A 26,084-nucleotide genomic window follows, 5' to 3' on the forward strand; every position below is an offset into this window, starting at 1 on the left:
AATGTAATACAAAGATGGATTTGTCAAAATTCACATTCAATAAAAAAATATTAGGCGGAGTTGTAACTTAATCTATAACCAAGTTTGTTACCAAATTTTGTTCAAAGTTTATTTATGTTGGGCCTAGAAAAATTTAGGATGGTTACAATTTTTTTTTTTAAAGTAAAAGAATCATAAAATTTTTAAATTTTATATATAATAATATTTTTTTTTCTGTGTCATTGTAATCCATATCGTTGAAAATGGATATTTTCGTTGGCGTGGAAATAGGCATGAAGTTGGTTGAACTGCATTAAACGTCATTATTTCTTGTTGATGTTTTATTTTTAATTTTTATTATTTGTGTAAATGCGCTTCTGCTAGCCCCAAATCACAATAATTGATGCTAGAATTTCTACTGTTGTACAACATAAATGATTAGTTAATCAATATCATGCTGCCACTTGTATTCACTTTCGGGTTTTATTGGTATTTACCTAACAATTCATTCTTATATAACAACATCATATATGTGTGTGTAAAAACACATATTTTTGGCTCTCACGTATGCCATTTTGCCATTATTTTATTTATTAGTCGAACAATGTGATAGCTACCTGCTATTAACAGGGTTTAAAGGAATACACAAAATCGTAAACTTCAATCTGAACTTGAACTTAAACGTCAAATAAATTTATATATTATAATAAAAAGGCTAGCCTCATTCACACTTTCTATGGTATCATTAGAAGTTGGAACTCTTTTGTCAACCCCTTGGAGATGAAAGCAACAAGTGCCAATTTTTTTTGCTTTGGACAAACCAAAAGTTAATTGTATTGTTTTTTTCTCACAAAATTTTGGAGGATACAAAGTTACAAACTCCGTTCTCTAGAGGAGGAAAGGCCAAATAATGTTATTGAATCACAAATTTCTTGATATCAAAGATGTAACTGTAATTTACACAAGTTACAGAGAGTGCAAATAATTGTCTGGATGATGTAATTACTTATCTACCAAGTCCAATTTACAAGATTTAAGAATATAAAATATAATTTTCTCAATCAAAATAATTGAAGGCACGCATCAACATGATTACAATCGCAACGATTTACTTTTTAATTAATTTAAAAACCTATAAACGCATAATCATTCGTCTAATCCACGCTAGTCACGCACGAAACAACTAGAATCCATCCATATAGTATCTGAGGCATGGTATTAATAAACTCCAGATAGCGTGTACATGGCCAAAAAGAACACCCCAGATAGCTAGCTCCTCATTTCTAAATTCTAATGATAAGTATGAGTAATGTTAAGTTCACAATTTTTGCCACAACTTTGCTACAACTTATTCATGTTTTGAGTTGTGAGTGGTGGACTTATAAGAACCACCATTAATAAATTGCTACATGTGCAAGTTCTGACAAAAATTGTGGTCATAGTATTTTCTTTTAATATAATCGCAAAAAAAAAAAAAAAAAATCAATCACAATTACCTAAAAAAAAATAATGCTAGTAGAGGGTCCGATGAGAACTGATAAAAATTTGTCACATTAATAATTTTAAAAATATTATAAAATAGTTTACGTGGTTATATAATTACTCATTCAGAATTAGTAAAAGCTTGCCAACTCATTTGTTATGAAATTTATTAAAAAAACAATAAAAGTATTACAAATTTTACAATATTAAAATTACAAAATAATCAATTAATTTTTATTTTTATTTTACTGATCAGTGACACTTTAATTTATACATTTCATGTAAAAAATTAAAATAGTCTTAACATCATCAATCCATCACTTATTAGGTCAGCAACATTACTCAAATCCTAAGAGTACAATTATTATTATTTTTTTTATTTTTTAGAAAAGAGAAATGCTAATGGATGCTTTTAGAGTATTAGTTAACAATTTATTTAAAGAAAAGTTTTATAAGAAAAGGGGGAAAAAAAAAAATTTGACAATTTTTTTTTTTTTCATAAAAATAGTATCAAAATTTTTCTAAAATAAATGGTTAATCATTACGTTAAAAGACCCCGTTAGCAATGATGCATAGTAGAATCATCGTATAATATGTTTTTTCCTAACTTTTGCAAGAGTTGACATTAGATTCTCAGATTTTAGGACTCGACTATAATTTCTTATTCTCTGCAAGAGCACGCGAAAACTCTCTAGATATCCAAAGTCAACCCCGACATTAACATTAAAATAGTTCAAAAACATTAAAATAGTTTCTCAAAAAAAAAAAAAAAAAAGTTTCTATAAAGTACACACAAACTTACTTACCCATCTCTAAAGTCAACTCTCTCACTCTCGCTTCCTCGCCCTTGTCCGAGATTCAGAGATTTCATTTCTGAGCTCTCCTTCTTCTTCTCCTTCATCATCGTCTTCATCTTCTCTCTCAGAACCACGCATTGAAAAAACACATCGAAATCTAAGTATCTAACGCTAGCTAGCTAGGTTGAGCTTACTTACAATACAAAGTTACAACGAGTCCAAGAAAGAGTAACATTATATAATTAGCGTACAGAGTTGTCATGGGGAACAGTGTAGGAAGAGCGTATTACTGTTTCGCTGGTGAAGCAGGAGAGCTCTCAAAGAACCACAACGACGTCGCTTTGGTCCAGCCTGAGCCTCTGGACGAGGTGTTGGACTTTGGTCATTCCTTTTGCTACCCAAAACCCGAACACCAACCGAGGCTCTCTGGCTTCTCGGTCTCCTCATTCTCAGAGGAAGACTATTCATTCACAACGACTACGTTTCCAACAATCTCAGGCGCCACTGTGAGTGCCAACACGTCCACGCCTTTGTCACCTTTGCTCTTGGACACGTGGGGTTCCTCTATTGGTGTGGAGCGTGACGCATCGTTTGCTAGCACCGCGTCATTCGCTTCCACACCTCTGCAACCAGTGCCTCGGTGCCCCACTTGTGAGGCGGGTTCCGGTTCGGGTCATGGAGAGAGAGGGTTCATGTCGGGACCGATGGAAAGGTTCGTTTCTGGGCCTTTGAATTCGGATCCTATAGAGAAAGGACATGAAAAAAAGGTACAACAAAATATTTTTCCAAATAATGGTAGAGTGAAGTCTAAGAAACGTTTCATTGTTGATTTTAAGGAAGCAATATCCAGGATGTTTCGAACTAAGAAAATGGTTAAAAGAGGTAGTGGTGTTGGAGTTAAGGAATCGAATTTGGATAAGAAGAATGGGAATGTGAGTGTGAATATTGGTGATGTGAGTGGTCGTGGACATGTGTGTACGAAATGTAATGACGGTCATCATGAGGTAAGTCCGGATTTTATGAAGAGAAAGAATCTTCAATGGTTGCAAGGAAAGGCAGGGGAGGATCTAGTTCAGGTTGTGATTTCCGAGGAACATGGTTGGCTCTTTGTGGGAATTTATGATGGGTTTAATGGTCCTGATGCACCTGAATTTTTGATCACTAATCTTTATTCTGCTGTGCATAATGAGCTTGAGGGGTTGCTTTGGAATAAGAAGGTTGAGTCCACAGATGCAGAAGGTGATCAATCCCAAACGAGGAATTCTGATAAGGATAATGAAATTTTAGGAAGTGGGGAATTGGATTTAGATATGGATTCTAATATAAAGAGAGAGCAGGGGAATAGTCGTGCTAAAGGTAGGAGTGGAAGGGTGGGCAGAATTGATTTTGAACTTGATAGGAAGTTAAAGAAACAATCAAATCCAGATGGGTTAGCTGGAGTTAATCATTCAGAGGTGTTGAAGGCTCTCTCTGAGGCTTTAAGGAAGACAGAGGATGCTTATTTGAAGAGAGCAGATGAGATGGTGAGCAACAAACCTGAGTTAGCTCTGATGGGTTCATGTGTTCTGGTAATGTTGATGAAGGGTGAAGATGTTTACTTGATGAATGTGGGGGATAGTAGGGCTGTGTTAGCTCAGGAGGATAAACTTGATCGCGGGCCAAGGACAACGCACCAGGACTTGAAACGGATGAATGAGGAAATTTTAAGCAATCAGTACTTATTGGGTGGTGTTGGATTTGGGGGACTAATAAATTCAATTTCCATTCAGCTCACTACGGATCACAGCGCAGATGAGGAAGAGGTAATTAGATGTCTGTCAGTAATATGATCCTCTCTTATTATGATTACACCATAGTGTTTGTACTCTCTATTTGATGATAGGATTTTTCATGACTGAGAGGCCTTTTTGGTTTTCAGGAAGTTCAAAGAATCAGAAATGACCATCCTGATGATGCTTCTGCCGTTAAAAATGATCGGGTGAAAGGTTATTTGAAGGTCACTCGGGCTTTTGGGGCTGGCTTTCTTAAACAGGTATTCTAATTTCTAAGCTTATATATTTGTGAGGAGATTACCTCATCAAGCATGCGAAATACATATATTTTAGCAAATACTAGTTGTGTCTAATCTCTGCAGCAGTTTACTATCTAAAAACTTGAATATCTTTTTGATCATCAAAATTAGAAGCAAATACCATTTACATTAGAAATATGTTAATCAAATGTACCTGGTTTCTAATTTGGGGATTTTTAAATAAGAACTCAATTCGAAGCTGTGCCAGTCAAAAGATGGTACTGAGCTTAGAAGCCTCTTCAATTAGCATTAATTTATTCAATTATGGGTTGTTCTGAGTCAGAAATGTGAATGATCTGCAAAGGTCTTATATATTCAATTCTATCTTCACATATTTGTGTAATAGAAGGATCTAGCTTTGGTTTTGATGATCACAAATTCCTCTGGTTTCTTTGCAGCCCAAGTGGAATGATGCACTTTTGGAGATGTTCAGAATCGACTATATTGGCACCTCTCCTTACATTACATGTTGCCCTTCACTCTACCATTATAGACTTGGTCCAAGGGACAGATTCTTGATACTATCCTCTGATGGACTTTACCAGTACTTCACCAATGAAGAAGCTGTTGCTCGGGTTGAATCCTTCATTGCTTCATTTCCAGATGGAGATCCTGCACAACATCTCATTGAAGAAGTATTGTTTCGAGCTGCAAAGAAAGCTGGTAAGGCCTTTTTCTTTTTTGTGTGAACAAGAAATGAAAAAAAGACAGGAAATAATGATAAAAGAGAAACAAACTCTAATGAGCTTGGGATATTGCAGGTATAGACTTCCATGAGTTGCTTGATATTCCACAAGGGGAACGACGTCGATACCATGACGATGTTTCTGTTATCATTGTCTCATTGGAGGGACGAATATGGCAATCTGGCGTTCCTTTGTATAAATAGAGACATTGAAAGATACAAGAAACAAATACACTTTTTGTAAAGAGGATTGGCAAAGGGAGTCAATGGTGGCTCCAAGAATTTTTTTCAGGGTGTTTCTTACTAAGCATAAATTACATAATCTAATAAAAAGAAAATTTTGTATATTGATAATAACAATAATAAAAAAACATGCAAATATATAAAGTCTACAATTACCTTCTACGTGGTTTTCTTATCAAATATTTATCCATAATTCTAGTAAAAGAATAAACAATAAATTATAAGTTCATTTGAAATATTAATAAAATTATTAATTATTGTTGTCTAGTTGTTTTATTAATTTGTTTGTCTTTATAAACTATAATTTGTTATATTGTTGTTTCATTAATTATAAAATTATTAATTGTTGTTTAGCCTAATACAATTTAATTTGTTTGTTTTTTATAATGTATTGGTTAATTAAATTATTAATCATTTTTTATTAGTTGCTTCCCCCAATTAATTATTAGTTAATGAAATTATTGTTTATTAGTTGTATTAGCACACAAGCCATGTGCATTTACTTCCCCCAATTCAAATATCCCACCTAGGCCCCATGCCCCCATCTACCCCCCACTCAACAGACAAGCCCCATGACCCTCAATCACTAGAGCCAATTAGAAAAATTCACAATCACAAATCATAATACACTAAAAGACAATTAATTGCATCTCACCAACACCAACACCAACACCAACGGATAAAGTAAAAAACCAAGGGCAAATATTAATAAAGTGATAAGGTAAAGCTAAGCAATCAGATAAAGTCTCAAAGAGAGAAAGACTCTCATTTGCTTTTAGTCTTCAAATAAAGAGAGAGAGACAGAGAGTCTAAGAGAGAAACCCATACCCATTAACCCGTATGCGTAAGAGACTAAAAAGAGAGTTATGTTTGCCTTACTGGTATTTTTTTTTTCAACCACCATTTTCGCCGTGACGATCATGAAGAAGTGGCCAGGATTGAATAAAGTTGATCTCATTTAGCAAAAAAATGTGAAACTGCTTCCTATTTTTCCCTTGTTTATTGATAGATTAAAATGTAAATGACATTCTATATAAAGTTTACATTTTCCTAGAAACGTACGGTATCCCTAAATTGGATGTGATGATTTAAAATCAAGGCATTCCAAGAATCGTTATAAGTATAAATTTCTTGATATAAATTTAACAACTCATGATGATTTGAGATTCATAGATTTCATTCACATAGTGATATTTGGATTTGAAATGACATCTTAGAGCATTCACACTAAAGGAGCTAAAAGAGCTAAAAAGCTATTTTATACCTCCAAGCACTAAAAACCACCCAACACCAATGGTATTATAGCTAAGATATTTTGCATACATGCTATAATAATTTGTAGGGACGAAACCAGAATTTGAAGTTTGGGGGGGGGGGGGGGGGGCAAAGTACAAACCCAAAAAAGTTTATAAAAATCAAAACTAATATCTACTCAAGTTTTGTTGAATTTCATTACATTCATTAACATTATGATCTCATATTTTCACAATTTGGACCGAATACTAATTTAATCGGTGGTAATTTTTTGGAATTTTGTTTGAAAATTTTTATGAATTGGGACATCAACACTAGAGGCAATGTTGCATTATTAGTTTCACATTATTTGTAATTTTTTCTCTTTGAAAAAATCAAATATTATAGATAATTTTCCCATCATCAACAATTCAAGTAAAAGTTTCGTTATTTCCATATTATATAGCTCTATTGTTTCAAAATTTAGTCCAAAAAATAAACCAAACAAACATATTTCACAAGCTACAACAACATTAATGTTAATAAGATATTTTCTAAAAATAGTTAATAATTCATAAAAATAAACCTACAAACAAGTATTAGTATCCACTGCACACATTTGATCATAGTTCTCACGGGCTTCATATTTTTAGATCAATATGCAATGTGCAAAAGGATGTTGCAATTTTCTTTTTAGTTTTCATGGGTTAAAATGTAAAGATTTTAAAGAAAGGGGGCCAAAAATATATTTTTTAGGGGAAATTTTTGTATATAGTGCTATTTTTTTTTTTCAAAATTGGAGGGGGAGGGGGGGGGGGGGCATGGCCCCCTCTGCCCTAACATGGGTCCGTCCCTGGTAATTTGCTACTTGTAGTAACTTATTATAGCTTGTTGTTATCAAATTTTTATTATACTTTGTCTTCTCTCTCTCTCTCTCTCTCTCTCCAGTCCTAGCTCTTTGATTCTTTCACTCACTCTCCTTCCTCCTTTGAAACCCCCAAGCTGATTCACCCTAACCCGACTTGAACTCCTCCGATGAACTCTCAGTTTTATTGAATTTTCTTTGCTTCACCATCAATGGTAGATCATCGAGAGCTTCAAGGTTTGGATCTCGTAGCAGAGTCGTGATGGTTATTGGAGTGAGAGCTTTCGATTTTGGCTTACGTTGATGCATTGGTTGGTGTGGTTGTTATCGATGAGATTCATCCTAATCAGGTTCTTTCTCTATTCGTTGACACCAGAAAGTTGTGAATTTCGCAGAAATTATTAGGTATTTTGATGATAATGATAGTATGCTAGTTGTGATGTTGTGGTTTTGGTGTTTTGTGAGGTTTTGAGTTTAATTCAGATTAGTATTGGCCAAGTTGGTCAGTTTTTTGAATGATTTACATTTGTTTTATAAAGTGGTGTTGGGTTTGCATGAGATCGACGATGAGTGTGGTTGAGTTTTGGCCGGTGTGGCTGGGTTTGTTAGGTTTGTGATTGGATTTTGGGTGGTGGGGGTTTTGATTTGTAGGGGTTGTGGCCCTTGTGGGTGATGGTGATGGCGGTTTTGGGTGGTTATTTTGTTTTAGGTTTGGTGGGTTGTAATTTGGAGGGATTGTGATGGTTGGGCGTTGTAGTTGTGGGTGATGGTGGTTGTGCGGTGGTTTTCGAGGCTGTGGCAGTGGTTGTGTATGGGTGGTTGTGTTTGTGGCGGTGGCAGTTGTGGTTATTGTTTATCGTGTTGGATATATTATTTTATTATAGTGTTTATATTATTTTAAAGTGTTGTTAAAATAAAACCATTGATGTTTGGTGTTTTGTAAAGTATAGATGAAGTAGGTTTTTGAGGTACTAAAAATTAAAATTTGTAGCTCCATTGATGTGAATGCTCTTAGAACATTTGCATTAGCTTGTGCAAAATTTATGTCTATTTTAGTATAAGAACCTCCATTTTTCTATTATATGTACTCACATTTCAAAACACCCCACATCAGATTCTTTATTTTACACTACATTTAACAACCACCATCCACTCTCCTTCACCCTTAAGATATGTTAAAGAAAGAATAAACAACCAAATGCAAAATGAATATTTTATCTGCAGTAATTTTAAAAAAGGAATCTCCTTTTGTTTTAATGAGATATTGCTACATTACCCACTAACTAAATAAAAAGTGGAGATTGAAACTCACTAGCATTTGTCATTGTATATTTAAAATAAAAGGACATGTCCAGTTAAAAAAATACTGCAAGTAAGCCAAACCTGAAAAAAAAAAAAAAAAAAAACCTTTTATTACAAGGTAAATGCTTCATTTGCCAAGTTGACTTAAGACAAAGTAAAAAATTTGAAAACATAAGGAACTTAAATGATTTGAGTGTTAGAAGTATGTGGTTAAATGATTATATTTACCATATTCTAATAGTTTAAGCTTTTAGGACCATTGGTAATTTAACATGGTATCAGAGTAGTAGGTCTTAAGTTTGATCTCTGTCTCCTCCACTTTACTTCCCATCACTTTATCTCCCATTTAAATTCCCATATGTTGGGTCTCACCTATTAAAAGGTAGTTTCAGCTCATATGTGAGGGAGAATGTTAGAAATATGTTGTTAAATAATTAAATTTATCATATTCACATAAACCAATAGGGAGGAAAGCTTAAATAGAAGCCCAACCCTAAGGCTTGTTCCAAGTGGTTGACTTGTCCATGGATCTGCATATTACAATCTTGATTCAAAAAATGATGTAGAATAAACATCACGTGCCTTTTTGGAGCAATGAGAGCTCCTTAAATTATGGCGCAAGACTAAGGGGTGCTAATAGAACTCATTAGAGTGACAGTGTTAGAATTGCATGAAATTTGGATGGCTGAAGGGAAACAGTTTTCTAATCAAAGAATCAAAGCGCATGACTACACAATGTGTCCTAATTTTGGCAAATTCCTTAGTTAAGGTCCCAAAAACAGTAATTTTTTGTATCTTTAATAATCTTTTGCTTAAAAGTCAGAATAAATTCCCATTTGTTATGGGACAACCATTAAAGATTTGTAGTTTATGATTTTGCATATAACTCAAATTTTCTGTTTCTGGGAAATTCGGTATTTTTCCACCTAATCTCGTGATTAGTGGTTTTGGACGTTTTCCTAATTGTCCTATTGTTTTACCTTTTTGGTATTTATATGCTATGTAGCCTCTAGAGATTGTCAGACTATTGATCCGATTAATAAAACTCAAGAATTTTTCTCGATTGTTTCTTTGGTGGATTCCATACCTATTACCTTGTGGATTGAGAGAACTCCTCATGAATTCGAGGTTCATTACCAAAAGCTAATAGTTCAATTTTTGTTCCATAAAAAAGAGTATTGTATGTACTTTCTTTAGGCTTCTGCGATATCAAAAAGTGAAGAATAAGTCTAATTTCACAAAATTGGCCAACAAAGAAAAGATTACAAGACAATTTGATAACAAGGCATATGTCTCTAACAGATAAATTGGGAGAAGAAATAGATTTTATGTGAGTAACAAGAGTTATCAACAATATAAATGATACGATTGGAAGAGAAAGTAGTCCAAAGTGAAAATAAGGAAGACTGAAGAATTATATAGTTGCAACATTCAAAATTGGTAAATCAAAAGGATATAGCCAAAGTGATGACAAAGACAATAGGAAGAACGAGACAAAGCCCGATGGATTAAGGTTTCAACGTTGGCTGTAGTAAATAAAATGGGTTGCGATGTATTGTTATCAACTTAGCATGAAACTCAAGGGCAGAGTTGTCTTAGTGATCATGATGAAGTTTGACAGAATGCAATCCTAGACTATGAACTCAAAATTGCACCCATTGATTTAGGATTTTATGAATGGCCAATATGGTGCAATAGGTAACAAATCATATCTGTGAGACCAGGTTAATGGATGGGTCACGGGTAGGGGTGGCAATTTGTGTTCACATGTCGAGTTCGTGTCATATCAATTTATGAGTATCTAATTATATGGGTCAACACTAACCCGACATGCTTATTAAACGGGTTAAGATTTCTTAACCCTAACGTGACTCATTTATTAAATGGGTTAGTTGTGTTGACTTGTTTATCAAATTTTATCAAAATGAAAAAAAAAATAGTATTAACCAAATTGATATGAATTATGAAAAGAAAAAAAAATTAATATAAAATTTAGAATTAATGATTAACTGCGTCACAAATAATCATTCAAAACTAAAACATTTTTCAATATTACAAATAGTCAATCATAATATGTCAAAGAAAATAAACCACAACAACTAATAAGTTTATATATCTAGGGTTTGAAGCGTATATTAGGACAATGTCATTTACTTAAACAGGTCAGATAGGTCAAATGGATTCTATAGATTGGACACTAACCCAACCCATTTATTAAACGAGTTAGTCGTGTCAACTTGAATATGAGACTAATTCATTAAGCCTTAACCCATAACCTGCTAATTTCGTATCGTGTTATGTTGGGTTTGCTAGTTGTATCCAATTTTGCCACCCTTAGTCACGGGTCAGGTTTGACACATAGTAGGGTCAAGAGCGAGTGGATGATGATGTGGCAAGTTCTATTGATGTGGACAATGACATGGTAGGGTAGTTGTAAATGCTAACGTGGCATTGGAAATGATTCTATACTAATGTGGTTGCTGATGTGGTGAGTAAATCTGACATGTCAACACATAGGTTGTGTTGGTGTCATGTAGAATGACTTGTATAAAATTTTAGTGGCACGTGGACCCTTTGAATTTTTATTTTTTATTTTTATTTTTTTAAGTTAGCCTATCAATTTGCTGGTTTTGAACTTCTTTTTGGTACTATTTATGAGCTCTATTGCATTTTTTTTGTATTATTTATGGTTTCTATTGTATTATTCAACTAGTTTTTAACTTTTTTTTTTCTACATTTTCAGTAAAAAATTTTCAGTTTCAGCTAACTAAGCTGTTCTTAAACGGACTCTTAGTCATCTCACTATACCAGTTTGAAAACTCAACAGACTAACAAAGTTCAGATGCAAGCCTTGAAGAACCAATTTTTATTTTATTTATTTTATTTTTTATGTTTGATCATTGATGTAAGAAAAAAATAAACACGGAATGAAATTAAGAACATTAATTCGAATATGCGGAGTGTCTTGCCACTGCTACAGTGACATCAAGGTAGAGTTGAGGAAGGAAGAGACAATAGAGTTTGTGTTTGGAAGAATTAGACTTTTTTTTTTATGCTCCTGATGATATCTCTTTATCATTAAACTAAGATACCAATCAGTTTTTGGTGTAGGCAGAGATTGAACCATAAATCTCTTATTTAACCATTAGAGACTTTACCAGTTGAGCTAATTAGAACTCACTGATATGCCTTGAGTTAAACCATAATTTAGAGCTAAATATTTTAATATAGAAATAGGAGATAGATAAATACAACATATATATTGTTGGCATTTGAGCACATAGGAAGAACCAAATAACCGCCTATGTGGGCGGCCCATAGTTTTAGAGTTTTGGTGTTTATATTATATAATAGCATTCACATCAGTGTAACTATTTTAATGTTTCAGCAAATATATAGCTAAAGGCTAAAAAAAAAAACTCACACATCAATCTCAGTATTTTAACCCACAGTTTTAACGCGGGGTTGTTTCCTTGCTAGACCTGGCGATTCTTTTCACTTGCTACACAATAAATAAATAAAAATCAAACCATGTTTTTATTTTTCTCTCCCTTTCTTTCTCTCTCTTCACCCACTCTCTGCCTCATTTTACACTAGTCCCTAATTTTACACAAAAGCCTAATTTTGCACACATTCTCATCCGACTTTCTTTAGTCCACTTGCGGCATCAGGATTATTTTCTGGAGGTCAATAAAAATCATAAATTCTACAAAATATAAAACAAAAGAGAATCTAAATATATGTACATCACAAAAAAAAAAAAAAAACCCAAATATTATGAAGTTTTACAATTGCCTCTTTCATATTTGAAATCATTGCATGATATCTTTATCATCAACCTACAAGTTACATCTCTTTCAATGTATACAACCAAGTAATCATTGATCCACTCATCTCCCATTTGTTTGACTTCAAATTTGTTAAGATCTAAATTGGCTTTGTTGTTGAGCTGATTAATATTTTGTTTTCTTTCCAAAATTTAGATCAAATTGGTTTTTTGTTGGGCTTCTTTTTGTATTTAAAAATGTCAAGATATTATTAAGAAGATCATATTCAAACTTATTTCCATTGGGGTCAAAAAAATTTTAATTTTAATTTGAGGGGATCAAAAGAAAAATATTATATATAAAAATTTTTTCCCAGTTCAGGAGGTTCTAGGCTTCAAGTGGAACCTGCACCCCTGCTCTAGTCTCAATTTACATCATCAAAACCTAAGTTTTGGCCTCTAAACATCACTACCCTTTAACATTGTGTGTATAACAAACACTACATTTAATTAAAAAACTAAAATTGCTCTAGGCTTTCTTTGCTGTTGAACATTTTCTTTTTAGGTACAATATTCTTAACCGTTGACCCTGTCCTTTAAATTTAAACTATTATCAGAGGTGACCGAAGATTCATAATTTATCTTTATGCAATCTGTATATCAACATCATACCAGACTGGGAAAATCAAGCTTTAGAATCTTACTTATTTGGGATTGGAATGGTTGGTGTGATATCAATGGTGGTTAGTTCTCCTCAACGACTTACAGTTGTCTAGTGCATCACTTAATTTGTTACCAAATCTACTACAAAATATCAAACCACCTAGATTTTCATAGCAGTAGACAAATTTTGTTTATTATAGAGTTCTTAGCCATACAAAACAAAGCGTCAATCACCTTTATTATTGAGTCAATTTTATAGGTTCCCCTAACTGGGGTTCGCGTGGAACATGCATGGTTGATGATCCATCAAAGTTCTGTCGTTATATGTTTAGGTATGAGTCTGACACACTATGCGTAAGGCTGATAGAGAGAAGTTTCGAGTTCCATAATCTTTAAGTTAAGAAATGCAACGTAAGACAGTGCGAATGTGCAATTGGGGATGAATGAGTAGTCTAATGAATCCCGCAATGTCTTTGAAACAGTTATTATTTAAGGGGAAAAAATACTTAATAGATGATCTAAGGACAGTGATTTAAGAAACATTTTTACAAATTTTTTATGGGGAAATAAAAAATAATTAATTTTTTTTAATGACTTTTTATATTTTTCATAAAAGTAGTATTAAATTTCATAACATAATTTATCAAAAATTGTTCTAATAGAGGATACTGTTAAGTTATTAACAAGATCTTTATTTTAAAATTCAATACCCATCCGTTTCATGTTTGAAAGCTAAGAGTTAGAGACGTTTCAGACAAGATATATATTTAACCATTGTTTTTTTTAATGATTTTTTAGGGTATATTTTTTATAAAAGCAATGTCAAAATTTTTAAAATAATTTATTAATAATTATCTTAAAGATGCCGTTAAAAAGATTCTTATTTCAAACTCAATACCCAAAATATTTCATGTTTGAAAGCTGAGAGTTAGAGACATTTTGGACAACATATATATTCAGCCACTGTGACATGGTCTGATTTTCAAACAAATATCTGGATATTTTAAAAGCAAGTAACAATACAAACAAATGATTAATGCTGGAAAATAAAAAAAATTTAATGGCCAGTCTCAAATGAGTTCTTAGGGGACAAATATAAATGGTAGATGAAATGGAAAAAAAAAAAAAAAAAATTTCTGGTTGGTTTATAGTTTATAGTCAATGATTACTTAATGAAAAATAATAGTAACTAATTGTTGGATTTTCAAAAGTTGGTATATTTTTAGACACACAGATCAGAAACATCCAGATTTCAGAGACTTTAAATTTTATTACAGGTTGTTGATAGTGGTTTAGATCTCTCAAACATCACGTGAACTGCAAAATCAACATTCAAAGAATATACTGGCTTTTCATATGATCTAAACTGTCATCATCAAATGCCTCTACAGTTGGAACTGGTATATATGGATGACGATGGTGGTTATCACGATAAAAGGACAACCTGTTGCAACTTGATCAGAAGTAAAAGAGGATATTTCTTTTACCAAAAAGGGATTGGATGATGGGAACGCCATGTGTTTGAACTTTGAACAATTTTTTTTTTGGGCACAATCTTGAAATAAGACTTGGGTGTGTACACATTGGGATGCTTCAATTTTGAGGACTTCTTCTTTTCTTTTCTTTTTAAATGGAGGTCATCTTTTATTGAAACCAATATATCCACTTATATTAATCATTTTATTTATCTATATTTATATAAAGTTGAGTATAATTTACGTCTAATATAACTTAAACAATATTACACTATATATCCTGTTATTAAATGGGAGTTTTGAAAAAATCACTATTGGATTAATTTTTTTTTCTTTACGTTCGCCATCCTTACAACATTTCAATTTGATATGAGATCGATAATTATTTTATCTATAAAGTGTCAATTTTAAAAATTTTATATTTTAAAATTATATAAAAGATAAAGTAATGAATCGAATAGAAAAAAACATCTTATTGACATGAAATCCAATTGTGAATCTTTAAAATACTAATCAATAAAAAATTTTGAATGTTACACCACGTGTAACTTGATCTTTCACATTTATATATAATATAAATTAAAAGTCTTTAGCTCTTTTGTTAACATCTTCCACAATTTGCATCATTATTCTAAGATAGGTGTGAATAAAATTTGGTTTTTAGAGTTATAAACAATATTAAACTATGTCAATTTTAAGAGTTACAGCTCACATTCTATTTGGATAAATTTTGGAGAAAACAACCTAAAACTAAACAAATTTTGATTAAATTATGTTTGATTTTCTCTAACTAGTTAAACAATTTCTAGTTAAATTAGGTACGTTCTTTTTCTACAAATTTTCTAATTAGAATCTTTATTTATCAATACACATTAAAAGAGTTTGAATTATATATATAATAAAAGTTTTTGACTTTTTGTCTAATCTTACCATATAAGTTTGTGAAAATCCATATTTTTCCACAACATTATTCTAATATATATTTTTAATTTGATTGTTAAAGTTACAAATAGTTTTAAAATATTTTTTTAAACTAAATAGAACGCATGCCACCATCTTTTTGATAAAACAACCCAATTGCTAAAATATTAAATTAGGTGCAATCTTCTGTAAACAAATCTAAATTAAATTAGTATGTTCTTTTCTATAGATTATCTAATTTGACTTTTTATTTTTATTGATGTTTATTAATTTAATATGTATCACATATAAATTTTTTTGGTCAAACCTTTCTGTGCGTTGGGTGAATTAAAGACTAGCATATTATATAATAAAAGTGTTTAACTTTTTGTTAACATGTTCTAAAGTTGTTACGTAACCTTTGAAAGCCCATATTTTTTTCACATTATTATTTCAATATATATTTTTTAATTTAATTTTTAATGTTACAAATAATGTTATATTATGTTAGTCTAAAATAATTAGAATTCACCATATTTTTAGATAAGACAACCCAAAACCAAGCAATTCTTATTAAATTAAGTTTGATATTCTCTAAAAAAAATTATATAATATATTCGATACAATTATTTTTTACAAAGTCTCCGATTATGTTAATTAAATATGTAGTGTTGATGAGGAGGGACGTATCTATCACGTTTATAAAGCATTGAGGGTGGGAGTGCCATTTCTCAAAACATTTTGGGGGAGTGTCATCCCTTAAAAGTTAAAACCCCAAAGGAGTTTAATACAATTTACCCAAAATTTTTGTGTTGAACCTTCTTGTGCATTACACAAAATAACAACTAGCTATTACAAAAATAATCAAACCAAATCAACCCACAAGATAAGTCATTTTTCATTATTTTATTTCTACTAATGTTATGTTAGGTCTTCCTCTACATTTTTCCAATTCCCTCAATTTGAATTAACTCTATCTTATTGAAGAAAAGTCAACTTGTGAAAAAACCAATACATTCCCTTTGAGATAATCGAGTTAATTAGGTTGACGGGTAGAATGCACACCCCTAAATAAAGAGGTGGTATTATGTGTAATCATTACATGCACCCCTCTCATATGATGATGGATCCCATACTTGTAGGTCACCTTAATGTGAAAAAATGTTGCATGTAACTAAGAGAAGAATAATCAACTGGATGTTTGATCAGTGGGAAAATTTCTACTCGAGGCTACTATTTGACTTGAGCTTGGTGGAAAATGTATCCTTAATAGAGTGTTGAGGGTTTGAGGCTTCGGTAATTCCTCAATTAAGACACCAAGAGGACTTTCTTTTTTTACGAACTCAACTAATAAGAGGACTTAAACCAAGGATTGATTATGCAAACAAGATTCAAGAGCAATGAAATTAATGGTAACTAAGTGTGAAATTTAAACAACATAATTGATGACATAGATCGAGGCTAAACTAAATTGATCGATTCTAAATTGAATTAGTAGTACAACTAGAGGCATAAGTAAATTACCAAACCAAACACGTCTAAGTTTAAAAGAAATTAAGGCATTGAATCTAATCTCACCTGCATTAGCATGACAAAAAAACTATAATCAATGCTTAATTTAAACTAAAGGGGAGATTTTAAGGATAAATAAGCAAAATTTGACCATGTTCTTGTTGTCTTTTATCCTCAAGCGAGAATTGTATTTATATTTGAGGCTTGATGATTGTTAATAGTTGCCATAGGACACGTTACTCTTGCATCAATCTTGTAAGACATGTATATATGTCTCCATGCATCGTTGCTCATTCCTTTATTTTAAGAGCAATTACCTAATTGGATTTTCATTTTTAACTCCTATTTTTTTTCTTGGTTATTTTGATGATTATTAAGTCATTACCAGTTTTTTTTTTTTGCTAAGCTTAAGGGTCTGTTTGGTTGGGAGGATGAAAAAGTGAGAGGATAGAAAATAGAGAGAGGATGGAAAAGTGGGAGGATGGAAAAATTTTTAGTTTTCCTCATTTGTATTTGGTTGAGAGGGTGGAAGTGGAAGGATGTAAATTTTTTTGATTTGGTTGAAAATAAGGTTTGTATAAATTTACCATCATGTCCCTTTTAAATAAAACAAAAAGTAATATATTATATTTTTTTTAAAAATTGTGTATAAATGAAAGTAGACATTTCCAAAAATAACATAAAAAAATCATTCAAAAGTGTTTTCTTAAAAAAATAATAAAAATAAAAATTAAGAAAAAAAAAGAAGAAAAAGAAGAAGATCCCACCCTGACAAAACAAAAAAAAGAAAAGAAAAAAAGAAGCCAACATTACCCAAAAAAAAAGAAAAAAGAAGAAGCCAACGTTACAAGGAAACTGGAAAAGTAAAATAAAAAAAATAGAAAGAGAAAGCCAACGTTACAAAGAAACTAAAAAAAAATAAAAAAATAATAGAGCAAGCCAACGTTACACGGAAATTGGAAAAGTCAAAAGAAAAAAAAAAAAAAAAAAAAAAACCAAGAAACATTAATGAGAGGTGGGGTAGTTTTGTCCAAATATTTTTTTCACTTTTCACTTCAATTTTCTCTCAAATTTGAAGAGATTGTATTTTGAAGGGAGAGAAGAGAAAATTGGTAAGCCCCACCTCTTTTCTCTCCCCCTCCCCCTCTCATCCAAACAGTGAAAAATGTCATTTTTCACCATATTTTCTTCTCTCTATTTTCTATTCTCCCTGTTTTCACTCCAATTAAACATACCCTAAGTCATTACCAGTTGGCACAGGACATGAATTACTCTTACATTGATCTTCTAAGACACATGTCTCAATGGTTCTTCACTCACTTGGTCATTCCTTTATTTTGGGAGTAATTACCTAACTGGATTTTTCTATTATGTTATTCTTTTTTCTTTTTTTTTAATCCCTATTAACAGTTGCCAAAAGCCACATGTTACTCTGGCATCAATCTTCTAAGACTTGTTTTGATGGGGGCAATGCTTGGGCCTATGCTAAACTCGTTGTAATGGTAACGTGTGTCCATTTTTGGCTACGTGTTATTTTATGTCTGTCTTTTTTTTTTTAATTTTCAAAAAGTTATTGCCCCACAGGAGGCATATTTAGGCTCCAAGAGCTTACCAAACACAGATAGTTTCAACTTTTAAAAATTTTAATATTTTATAATCTAATGGGATACATGCAAAAAAAAGAAAAAAGCAGAACATATTAAACTTTCACAACAAAATAAGAGTATAAAAGTATGATATCAATGGGTTGAAATTGAATTTAACCTTGGTGGGCTAACAAATAAAAGTTTAATTAAAGGAAACTACAGCTACAGATCCTTTTTAATATCTCTCTCTCTCTCTCTATATATATATACATACACAGTACCATTCCTTCATTGAGCAATTTTATCAGTCATTATTTGTCATAAAGTGGTCGCAGAGAAGGGTGATGTCACATGATATATAAGATCAGAATTTTGCTTTTAACCAAAGCACTATTGTAAAGAACTACAAATCCTGCTACAAATTTCCTAGGCATAGCAAAGTTGACTTCAATATATGCATTCCTCTGTGCTAAAAAATCCGTAAATATACTGTACAACATGGCTTTATACCGGCAAAAGAAAAGCAACTGAAAAGAAATATATGTATAATGGACAGTTCTGAGGAGGTCACAACAGCAAATATGGAATACTCTCTTCATAGCCTAGTCAAATTTGTATGCCACCGCATTTCTTATTTTTAGTTTGCTCCACAAAGTTTAAGGGACTGTAGAGTAGACAACGGATGAAGAGTACAAATGAAAAAAAATTACAACAGGTAAGATCAGTAAAAAGAGTTTTCAACTTACTGTGGAGCAATGGTGCAATGGATTTCCACACTCTTAACGAAAGCAAAGACCTTGATTGGGTTAACTATGGACTCCACAACACACAACAGCAAATTCAGGAATGTTACCCCCGCCCCCCTTCTTCAGGCCAGGAAATGTCATCAACTACAATCAGTATCTTTAGACACTTTATCTCGATTTCCAAGGACCAGGATCATGCTTTCGACATAAAGAGGAAGAATTCCACCTGGGTACACACTGCATGTCGAGAATTTAGGGATCTGGAGTAGAGAATGACCTATAAGAAACACTGAAGTGGTCCTAAGATCCATCATCCTCGAGTGAAATCCAAATGATAGCACGTGGGATTGCATGGATAAGGGCAATCAATTTGCTTCACTGCTTTTCGATTGAAGAACCAATCACCAACAGACTCTGCAATTGTCTGTTCAAGAGCAGTAAAATCCAAAAGCAAACAGATAATTAATTTCATAAGGAAAGATGGTAAAAATCCAATTACAAAGCAGGTTATGATGCCAAGTTCAATGTCCAAGGCAGCAAACAGTACAGTTCAACTCCGTGGAGAGTAAAATATTATTACATGAACCACTTGATGGAGCCATTATAAACATAATGCTTTTTTTGTAACATAAATCATCAACTAAATGGGACTAGTTTACAGGCGAATGGAATTCTTGAGAACCAAATTGAAGTTAACTAGTGCATGGACTCCTTAAGAATGAAATTTAAGTATTCCAATTTCAGTCACAAAGTCCATGAACAGTGATGGCAAGAAAAGGCATATTTCAAGCCATTGCATTACACACTCGTAAGTATGTACATCATAATCACATCCATGCATTGATGTGGACATTGAGCATATAAAATAACCTCCAATAAGAAAGAGAACTTTCAAGAGTTAATTATTATTATTTTTTTTTTTTATAGAAAACAAAAGCTTGAGAATTACATTGTGGAGATGGGGTGAGGTTTTCAGTTTATTACAAGCTTGGTTAATTACCAAGTAATCATGTAAAACATCTTGAATGGTGACCCAGTGACATCGGAAATAAACCAAGCTTCTAATAAACTAAAAACCCAGACCCATCTCCGCAATACATTTCAGATAATAAAAATTTCCCTACCATGTTGTTAATTCTTGGAGATTTGGCTGAATGCCATATTTCGGCCATCCATGTCTGGCAATGAATAAAGCAAGAATTTATGAACATTCCCCCTTCCTTGATTTTCTGGAATTCACCTAGTGCCTTGAGCAGAGAATTGCGGAAACCTGTGTGTATATAGTAAGTTAATAAGTCAATCTGGTCAGTGTGGCACTCTAACAAATCACATCCAAACATAAGACTACTGCTCAGGTTGCTCTCTGCCAAATGATAAGAGGCAATAGGACTGATAACAATAATCTATTATGAAACTGTCATCCAGTATATGACCAGAAATGGTCATATTACTAATATTAATAAGATAAACCAATAATCTAACAAAAACCGCTGTAAGTGGAGAAACAAAAGTTCTGTTTCCATGTAAATATACCAGTAAACAGTCTCACATAGATCCTGAGAATTTTCTGGTTCAGAATGAACTAATAAGATGAGCCAAGAAAAACCAATAATTACCTTTGAAATGTAAAAACATTCAGGTTCATAACTTATCCAAAACAAATAAATAAAGGATAAAATGCAAAACTGATCCTCTAATTTTGTTTTTGTTCATTTCAGTCCTCTAACTTTCAAGTTTATTCAATTAAGGCTTTTTCATCAAATTTTGTTATATGTTGTGGTTAATTTTTCAATTTTATAAATTTTTCTTCAAATTTTTTAAAATAAAAAAATTCAATTAATGATTGAAAAAATATTTCTAGGGTTTTTTTTTTTCAAAATTTTTTAACAAAAGTAAACGAAAATGCCTTAATTGAATAAATCTGAAACTTAGAGGATTGAAATGAACAAAAGTAAAGTTAGAGGACTGAAATGAAATCTGAAGAAAGTTAGAGGGTTAGTTTTGCATTTTAGCCATAAATAAAATATACCAGATCATGATCAGCAACATGAGCAATTTTTTAAAGTAAAGTAAATTCAATTAAATGTACAAAAGGCTTGCAATTGAAGTACACAAGAAGTGTACAAAGGAACACCCAAAAGAAAAAATGCTACAGAATTAACATCTAAAAACATTAGCCAATTTTCAGCCATGAGATCATTGAATAATAACCCTCAAAAACAGGGAATTAGAACTACCTGCCTCTACGGCACATATATCATACTCCAACATTAGTTATATGAATGTGATTTAGCTGATTTTCACACTATACATTGGTTTCAAGATCCTTTTTGATAAATGTTTCTAAGATATATATCAATTACCTTGTAGTATGCCAATCTGACTAGAATTACAACTATGAATGCTTAGTCTGCAATTCCGCCAGTTGCCATGAGGATCTGATGCATCTGGTATCAAGATATTTTGAATCTAGAGATGGTAATGATCAAATTAGTATCAAAAGATATGCATGGGAATGTCACAATCTGGAAAAACAGCAAATGGAGCATGTTATTAAGGAAAAAGTAACCTGCCAAATGTCATAAGCTGGGTTGACAAGGAACACTGGGGTCTTTATGTTTTTAATAATTTCTTGAGGGAAGAGACACTGCCGTTTCCATTCATGTCAAATAAGAGAGACAGCTAGTTAGAGATCATGGTTGAGCAGCAGAGTATAAACTGAATCTAAAAATTGATCATGAATAACATCCAATGAAAGGAAAACAAAACCTGCCTTAGCTGGTTCCATTCTCGCAACACAATCCTTGTGTAAACTTTTTGCGACACCCTGACAGCATGATGACAGATAAGCACGAGATTCTAACATTTCAAAAAGGGAAAGCTTTTGATTTCCTTCTTCCTTTTTGTTTCTTTATTTTATTTGTTTACTAAAAAAACTTTTAATGAAAAGTAAGAAGATAGTTAAGGCCGACTGGGAATGGGAATCTAAAAATGTGTAGCTTGTCACTATCACAAACATACTGCTCATATAAAGTCTGCAAAGATTTCCTAATCAAAAGGGGACTATGCAGATCAAGTAAAATTTATTATAGCTGAAGATCTATGTCATACATGACACATCAAATAAATCAAAATAGCACCTCCTTTATTTGTTTCATCCATCAATCCACCATATGTTGGATCCTATGAATCACGTTGTTTGACCACTAGTAATAAATAAATTAATACAAATCAGTTAGTATTGATAAAGAGCAGAGCACAACCTGCAAGTGGACAACATCATTATAGAAAGATCTCATGGTTCGATTTCCAAGAATATCCTTCCTGAAATGAGGAAAAGACAAAGCGGCTCAATTTTCTTTTATGTAGTCATACCTTAAGCAGAACAGTTAGTAAAATAGCAAAATACAAGTGACACAAGATCTAGTTGCTAAATCTGGGCCTGGATGAGTTTAAAAATTCCTGCTGTAGCTTGTCACCCCATCACAAATCCTAGGTGGGTGAGTGTCTATATATATATATATATATATATATATATAATTGTCTAAATGCTTATTACACCATATTACGGCTTCCTTCTTGACCAATTTAACTTGACAGAATATATCATGCTTCTTCCTCAAATGTGTATAAAATATGCAATTAGAAGAGATTTTATACAAACCTATAAAAATATATATTTGATCAGAAAATAAGGTATTAAAGGACTCCAAAATTAACAGCAAAACCTCATATAACAGATTAGAGAAAAATATCAATGCATAAGACTATAATGTGTACACCAAAACATACTCATCAAGGAAAAAACCTGCATCAGCAAGACACTTGACAGTTGTATCCTTTGGCAGAAGTTCTCGAAAGCTATCACAATGTATAAGAGTTGCCAAGCCTCCAGCTGAGCATCCTGAAAGAAGAGCCTGCAATGATATTGAACATCTAGTCTGAATCAAATATGCACATGGGAAAATTTCATATGAACTTTACAAAAGATAAATGTTTGTGGTGCATTTAGATTTCAATATGTATTGTACAATATAATATTGATAGCATAAGACAAATCCCCAGAGAAAAATGGCATTCAATCATCATATTCACTCTATGTATTTGACAAACTGTTCCAGAATACATCAGAACGAGAGTGCAGTCTTTGGGAGCTGAAATTTTCAACTCATTTTTTCAATGCATAAAAAAATCTATATGCCATAAAGCTATTAATTTAAGAAACAGAACTGTTAATATTTAGATGTTATTAGATGAGAGAGAGTTATATCAAAACCAAGGAAGGCTACCTGTTTTGCATTGGACATTCCAATTGATAAAAGTTCATCCATAAGTGCTTCCCAGATGAGCTGCCCTCTAAAAAAAAGTGACTTTCCATTCTATAACATGAAAAAACAAAAAATATAATTAACAAAAACTAACTTCTTTTTTTTTTTTGTTTTTTTGTTAGATATAACCAAGAGGAAAATTTTGCTGGAGACCACGTCTCATGAAGTCGAGGTAAGTGGTTCAAACTCCCCATCCCCTCTCCTTGGGGCCAAAAAACTCACTTATCCCCCCTAAAAAAGGGAAAATTCATAGTGAATAATTATTTTAACCTGAAACAATGAGCACAAATTTTATCACACTTTTACCTTTGGCTCACTTTCAGGGTGGCTAGCAAATGATGCACCATCACAGTAACGTATCTTGACTTTGTTCCAGTTAAAGAAATCTGAACAATGCTCCAAACATTAGAAATTAGGAGACATCATTCATTCATTCATACATATGAACATAAAATTACCTGACTACAGTTGTAACATATGTATATACATAAATAGAATACAGTCATACAGAGTCATGGTAAAAGGTATCACAAAAACTTATAAAAAAAAAGAAAAGATAAGGACCTTTTACACATAATAATAAGATTTTGTTACCATCATGTCAATTAGTGCAGTAGATTAGCAAAACGAGCATTGATTCTCTCACACTGTTATTGTACATCGTCACATCACTCATTTCAAAGTTTTAAAATGTGTACATCACACGTGTGAAATTAGGGACATTGTGTTGTGATATATTTTATGGAGTGTACATCAAAAAGTGCGAGAGAACAAAAAAATTTACCGGGGTTTTGGGACGGGTCACGGCCCAAGATCCCGGAAAAGGGGACTGGAGATTCCATGTATTTTGAAGAACCTAATCGGGTAAATTTACGCGAAGAACATGATGATACTGTATTGCACCAACCTCCACCCTATACTTTAAAATGAATAAATGGGTATTAGTAAGAAATGAATCCAAAAAAATTAGAGACATTAAAATGAAGTGAAAGAAAAAAAAAAAAAAAAAGACCTCAACGTGAAGCAGCCAATTGTTAGACCCAGATCCGAATCCCTTTTGAAAATGGTACCCTGGCAAACTCCCATCTAAACAAACTGCAATTTTGTTATTCAAAACAAAGAAAAAAAAAAGGGAATTTTAATCAAAATTGTTGGAATGAATAAGAGGGGTAAAGAAGTGTGGAACAAAGTAGAGATGGGGTCATGTACAGGCGCCTGTATTCTTGGCATTGCGCACCAAGGTGAGGTCGACGAGATCGTGAGTGTGAGTAAGATCGAATGGGTTGTTGAGGTTGGAGTCATCACGGCGGCTCCAAGAGTCGGAGATGAGAGTGAAAAGAAAGACGATGAGAGAGAAGCCAACGGCTGCGATTGCCCATTCCTTCTTGGCCCACTTCATCCACCAAGTCAGACCTCGAAGCCTTGAGTTCGCCATTGCAATTGGCTGAGAGTCCTCCCTGAGCTATTTTATTTGACTTATAACTGGACTGGGACTCTGTCTTCTCTTTATCTATTTGCTGATTGCTGTAAAGTAAAATTATAGCAAACGTCAAGACAATCACTTTTGTACGACTTGTCACGTGAGTAAATTATAGTAAGACATTTTTTAAAATAAAAAGATCAAACCACTTTACTTAAAACAAAAATTCAAGTTAAAAACTAAAAATTAAAACGTGTTGATAAACATCTTGTGGTGCAAGTTTTTATTTTTTTATTTTTGGGCTCAACACATCTTGTGGTGCAAGTTTTTATTTTTTCTTTTTGGGTCTTGATTGCTTGCATGTCTCTTTCAATTTTTGTTCTTATATTTGAAGAAACCACAAGAAATATATTTGTCATAGTGTGATACATGTGAAGACATTTACAACTTGATTCCTTCCAAAATTAATATAATTAAAGGTTTTTAAAATCATTTTTAAATTGAAAGCACCCAACCACACTTTCTTTTGGAGATAAGACTGATAAGTAACCCATATTGAAGTGAAGAAGTAATGGTTGGATTGGTTAGTCAAGAGAAAAGTTATTAAGTAAGATATACTTAAATAAGTGTTTACCTAATCTAATCTATATTATATATTCTATATCTATTAGAGCACTCACATCAATGGGTGCAAAATTGTACAAAATAGAAAAAGATGCAAAATTTATACAATATTTCTTAAATTTGCTCCGCATTAGTCCGGCTATAGTTGTGTAAATATACACATTTGCTACAGTAACCGTGCAAATATGCACGGTTACTGTAGATGTGTATATTACTATTTTATTATTCTTTCTCTCACCTCTGCTCTCATCAATCTCTCTTTCCCCACATACTCTCAACATCGCCTAACCACCATTCAATCACCACCACCACAACCCATCAAAACCCATGATATTCCAATCACAAAATCAACAACAACAAAGAAAAATCAACCAAAAACAAAGAAAAATCAAACCAAACCCAAAATC

General features: G+C 32.4%; 2 protein-coding genes across 2 annotated transcripts; one reads left to right on the top strand and one right to left on the bottom strand.

The window, feature by feature from the left end:
• Window positions 1-2,301: 2,301 nt before the first annotated feature.
• LOC142611212 (putative protein phosphatase 2C 4) lies at window positions 2,302-5,320 on the top strand. The gene is made up of 4 exons (XM_075783260.1): window positions 2,302-4,060; window positions 4,177-4,290; window positions 4,728-4,992; window positions 5,091-5,320. The coding sequence occupies exons 1-4, from the start codon at window positions 2,519-2,521 to the stop codon at window positions 5,216-5,218; spliced, it is 2,049 nt and encodes a 682-aa protein (XP_075639375.1). The 5' UTR covers window positions 2,302-2,518; the 3' UTR covers window positions 5,219-5,320.
• A 13,742-nt stretch (window positions 5,321-19,062) lies between these two features.
• LOC142610533 (pectin acetylesterase 5-like) lies at window positions 19,063-25,153 on the bottom strand. Its single transcript, XM_075782352.1, has 12 exons — window positions 24,843-25,153; window positions 24,646-24,728; window positions 24,418-24,547; window positions 23,940-24,019; window positions 23,595-23,684; window positions 23,098-23,222; window positions 22,569-22,629; window positions 22,079-22,132; window positions 21,875-21,952; window positions 21,669-21,774; window positions 20,430-20,575; window positions 19,063-19,729 (listed from the first exon to the last, which is right to left on the bottom strand). The coding sequence occupies exons 1-12, from the start codon at window positions 25,066-25,068 to the stop codon at window positions 19,616-19,618; spliced, it is 1,293 nt and encodes a 430-aa protein (XP_075638467.1). The 5' UTR covers window positions 25,069-25,153; the 3' UTR covers window positions 19,063-19,615.
• Between the last annotated feature and the right edge of the window lie 931 nt (window positions 25,154-26,084).

Source organism: Castanea sativa, chromosome 9, assembly GCF_040712315.1.
Source record: "Castanea sativa cultivar Marrone di Chiusa Pesio chromosome 9, ASM4071231v1".
NCBI classification, from domain to species: domain Eukaryota; kingdom Viridiplantae; phylum Streptophyta; class Magnoliopsida; order Fagales; family Fagaceae; genus Castanea; species Castanea sativa.

Excerpts from the sequence above, each read along its gene's own strand:
- LOC142611212 (XM_075783260.1), top strand. The coding sequence starts at position 2,519 with ATGGGGAACAGTGTAGGAAGAGCGTATTACTGTTTCGCTGGTGAAGCA. Across the intron at positions 4,061-4,176 it reads ACAGCGCAGATGAGGAAGAG|GAAGTTCAAAGAATCAGAAA; the intron begins GTAATTAGATGT and ends TTTGGTTTTCAG. Across the intron at positions 4,993-5,090 it reads TCGAGCTGCAAAGAAAGCTG|GTATAGACTTCCATGAGTTG; the intron begins GTAAGGCCTTTT and ends GGGATATTGCAG.
- LOC142610533 (XM_075782352.1), bottom strand. The coding sequence starts at position 25,068 with ATGGCGAACTCAAGGCTTCGAGGTCTGACTTGGTGGATGAAGTGGGCC. Across the intron at positions 24,548-24,645 it reads ATTGGCTGCTTCACGTTGAG|GGTGGAGGTTGGTGCAATAC; the intron begins GTCTTTTTTTTT and ends TTTAAAGTATAG. Across the intron at positions 24,020-24,417 it reads TGACCCGTCCCAAAACCCCG|ATTTCTTTAACTGGAACAAA; the intron begins GTAAATTTTTTT and ends AGCATTGTTCAG.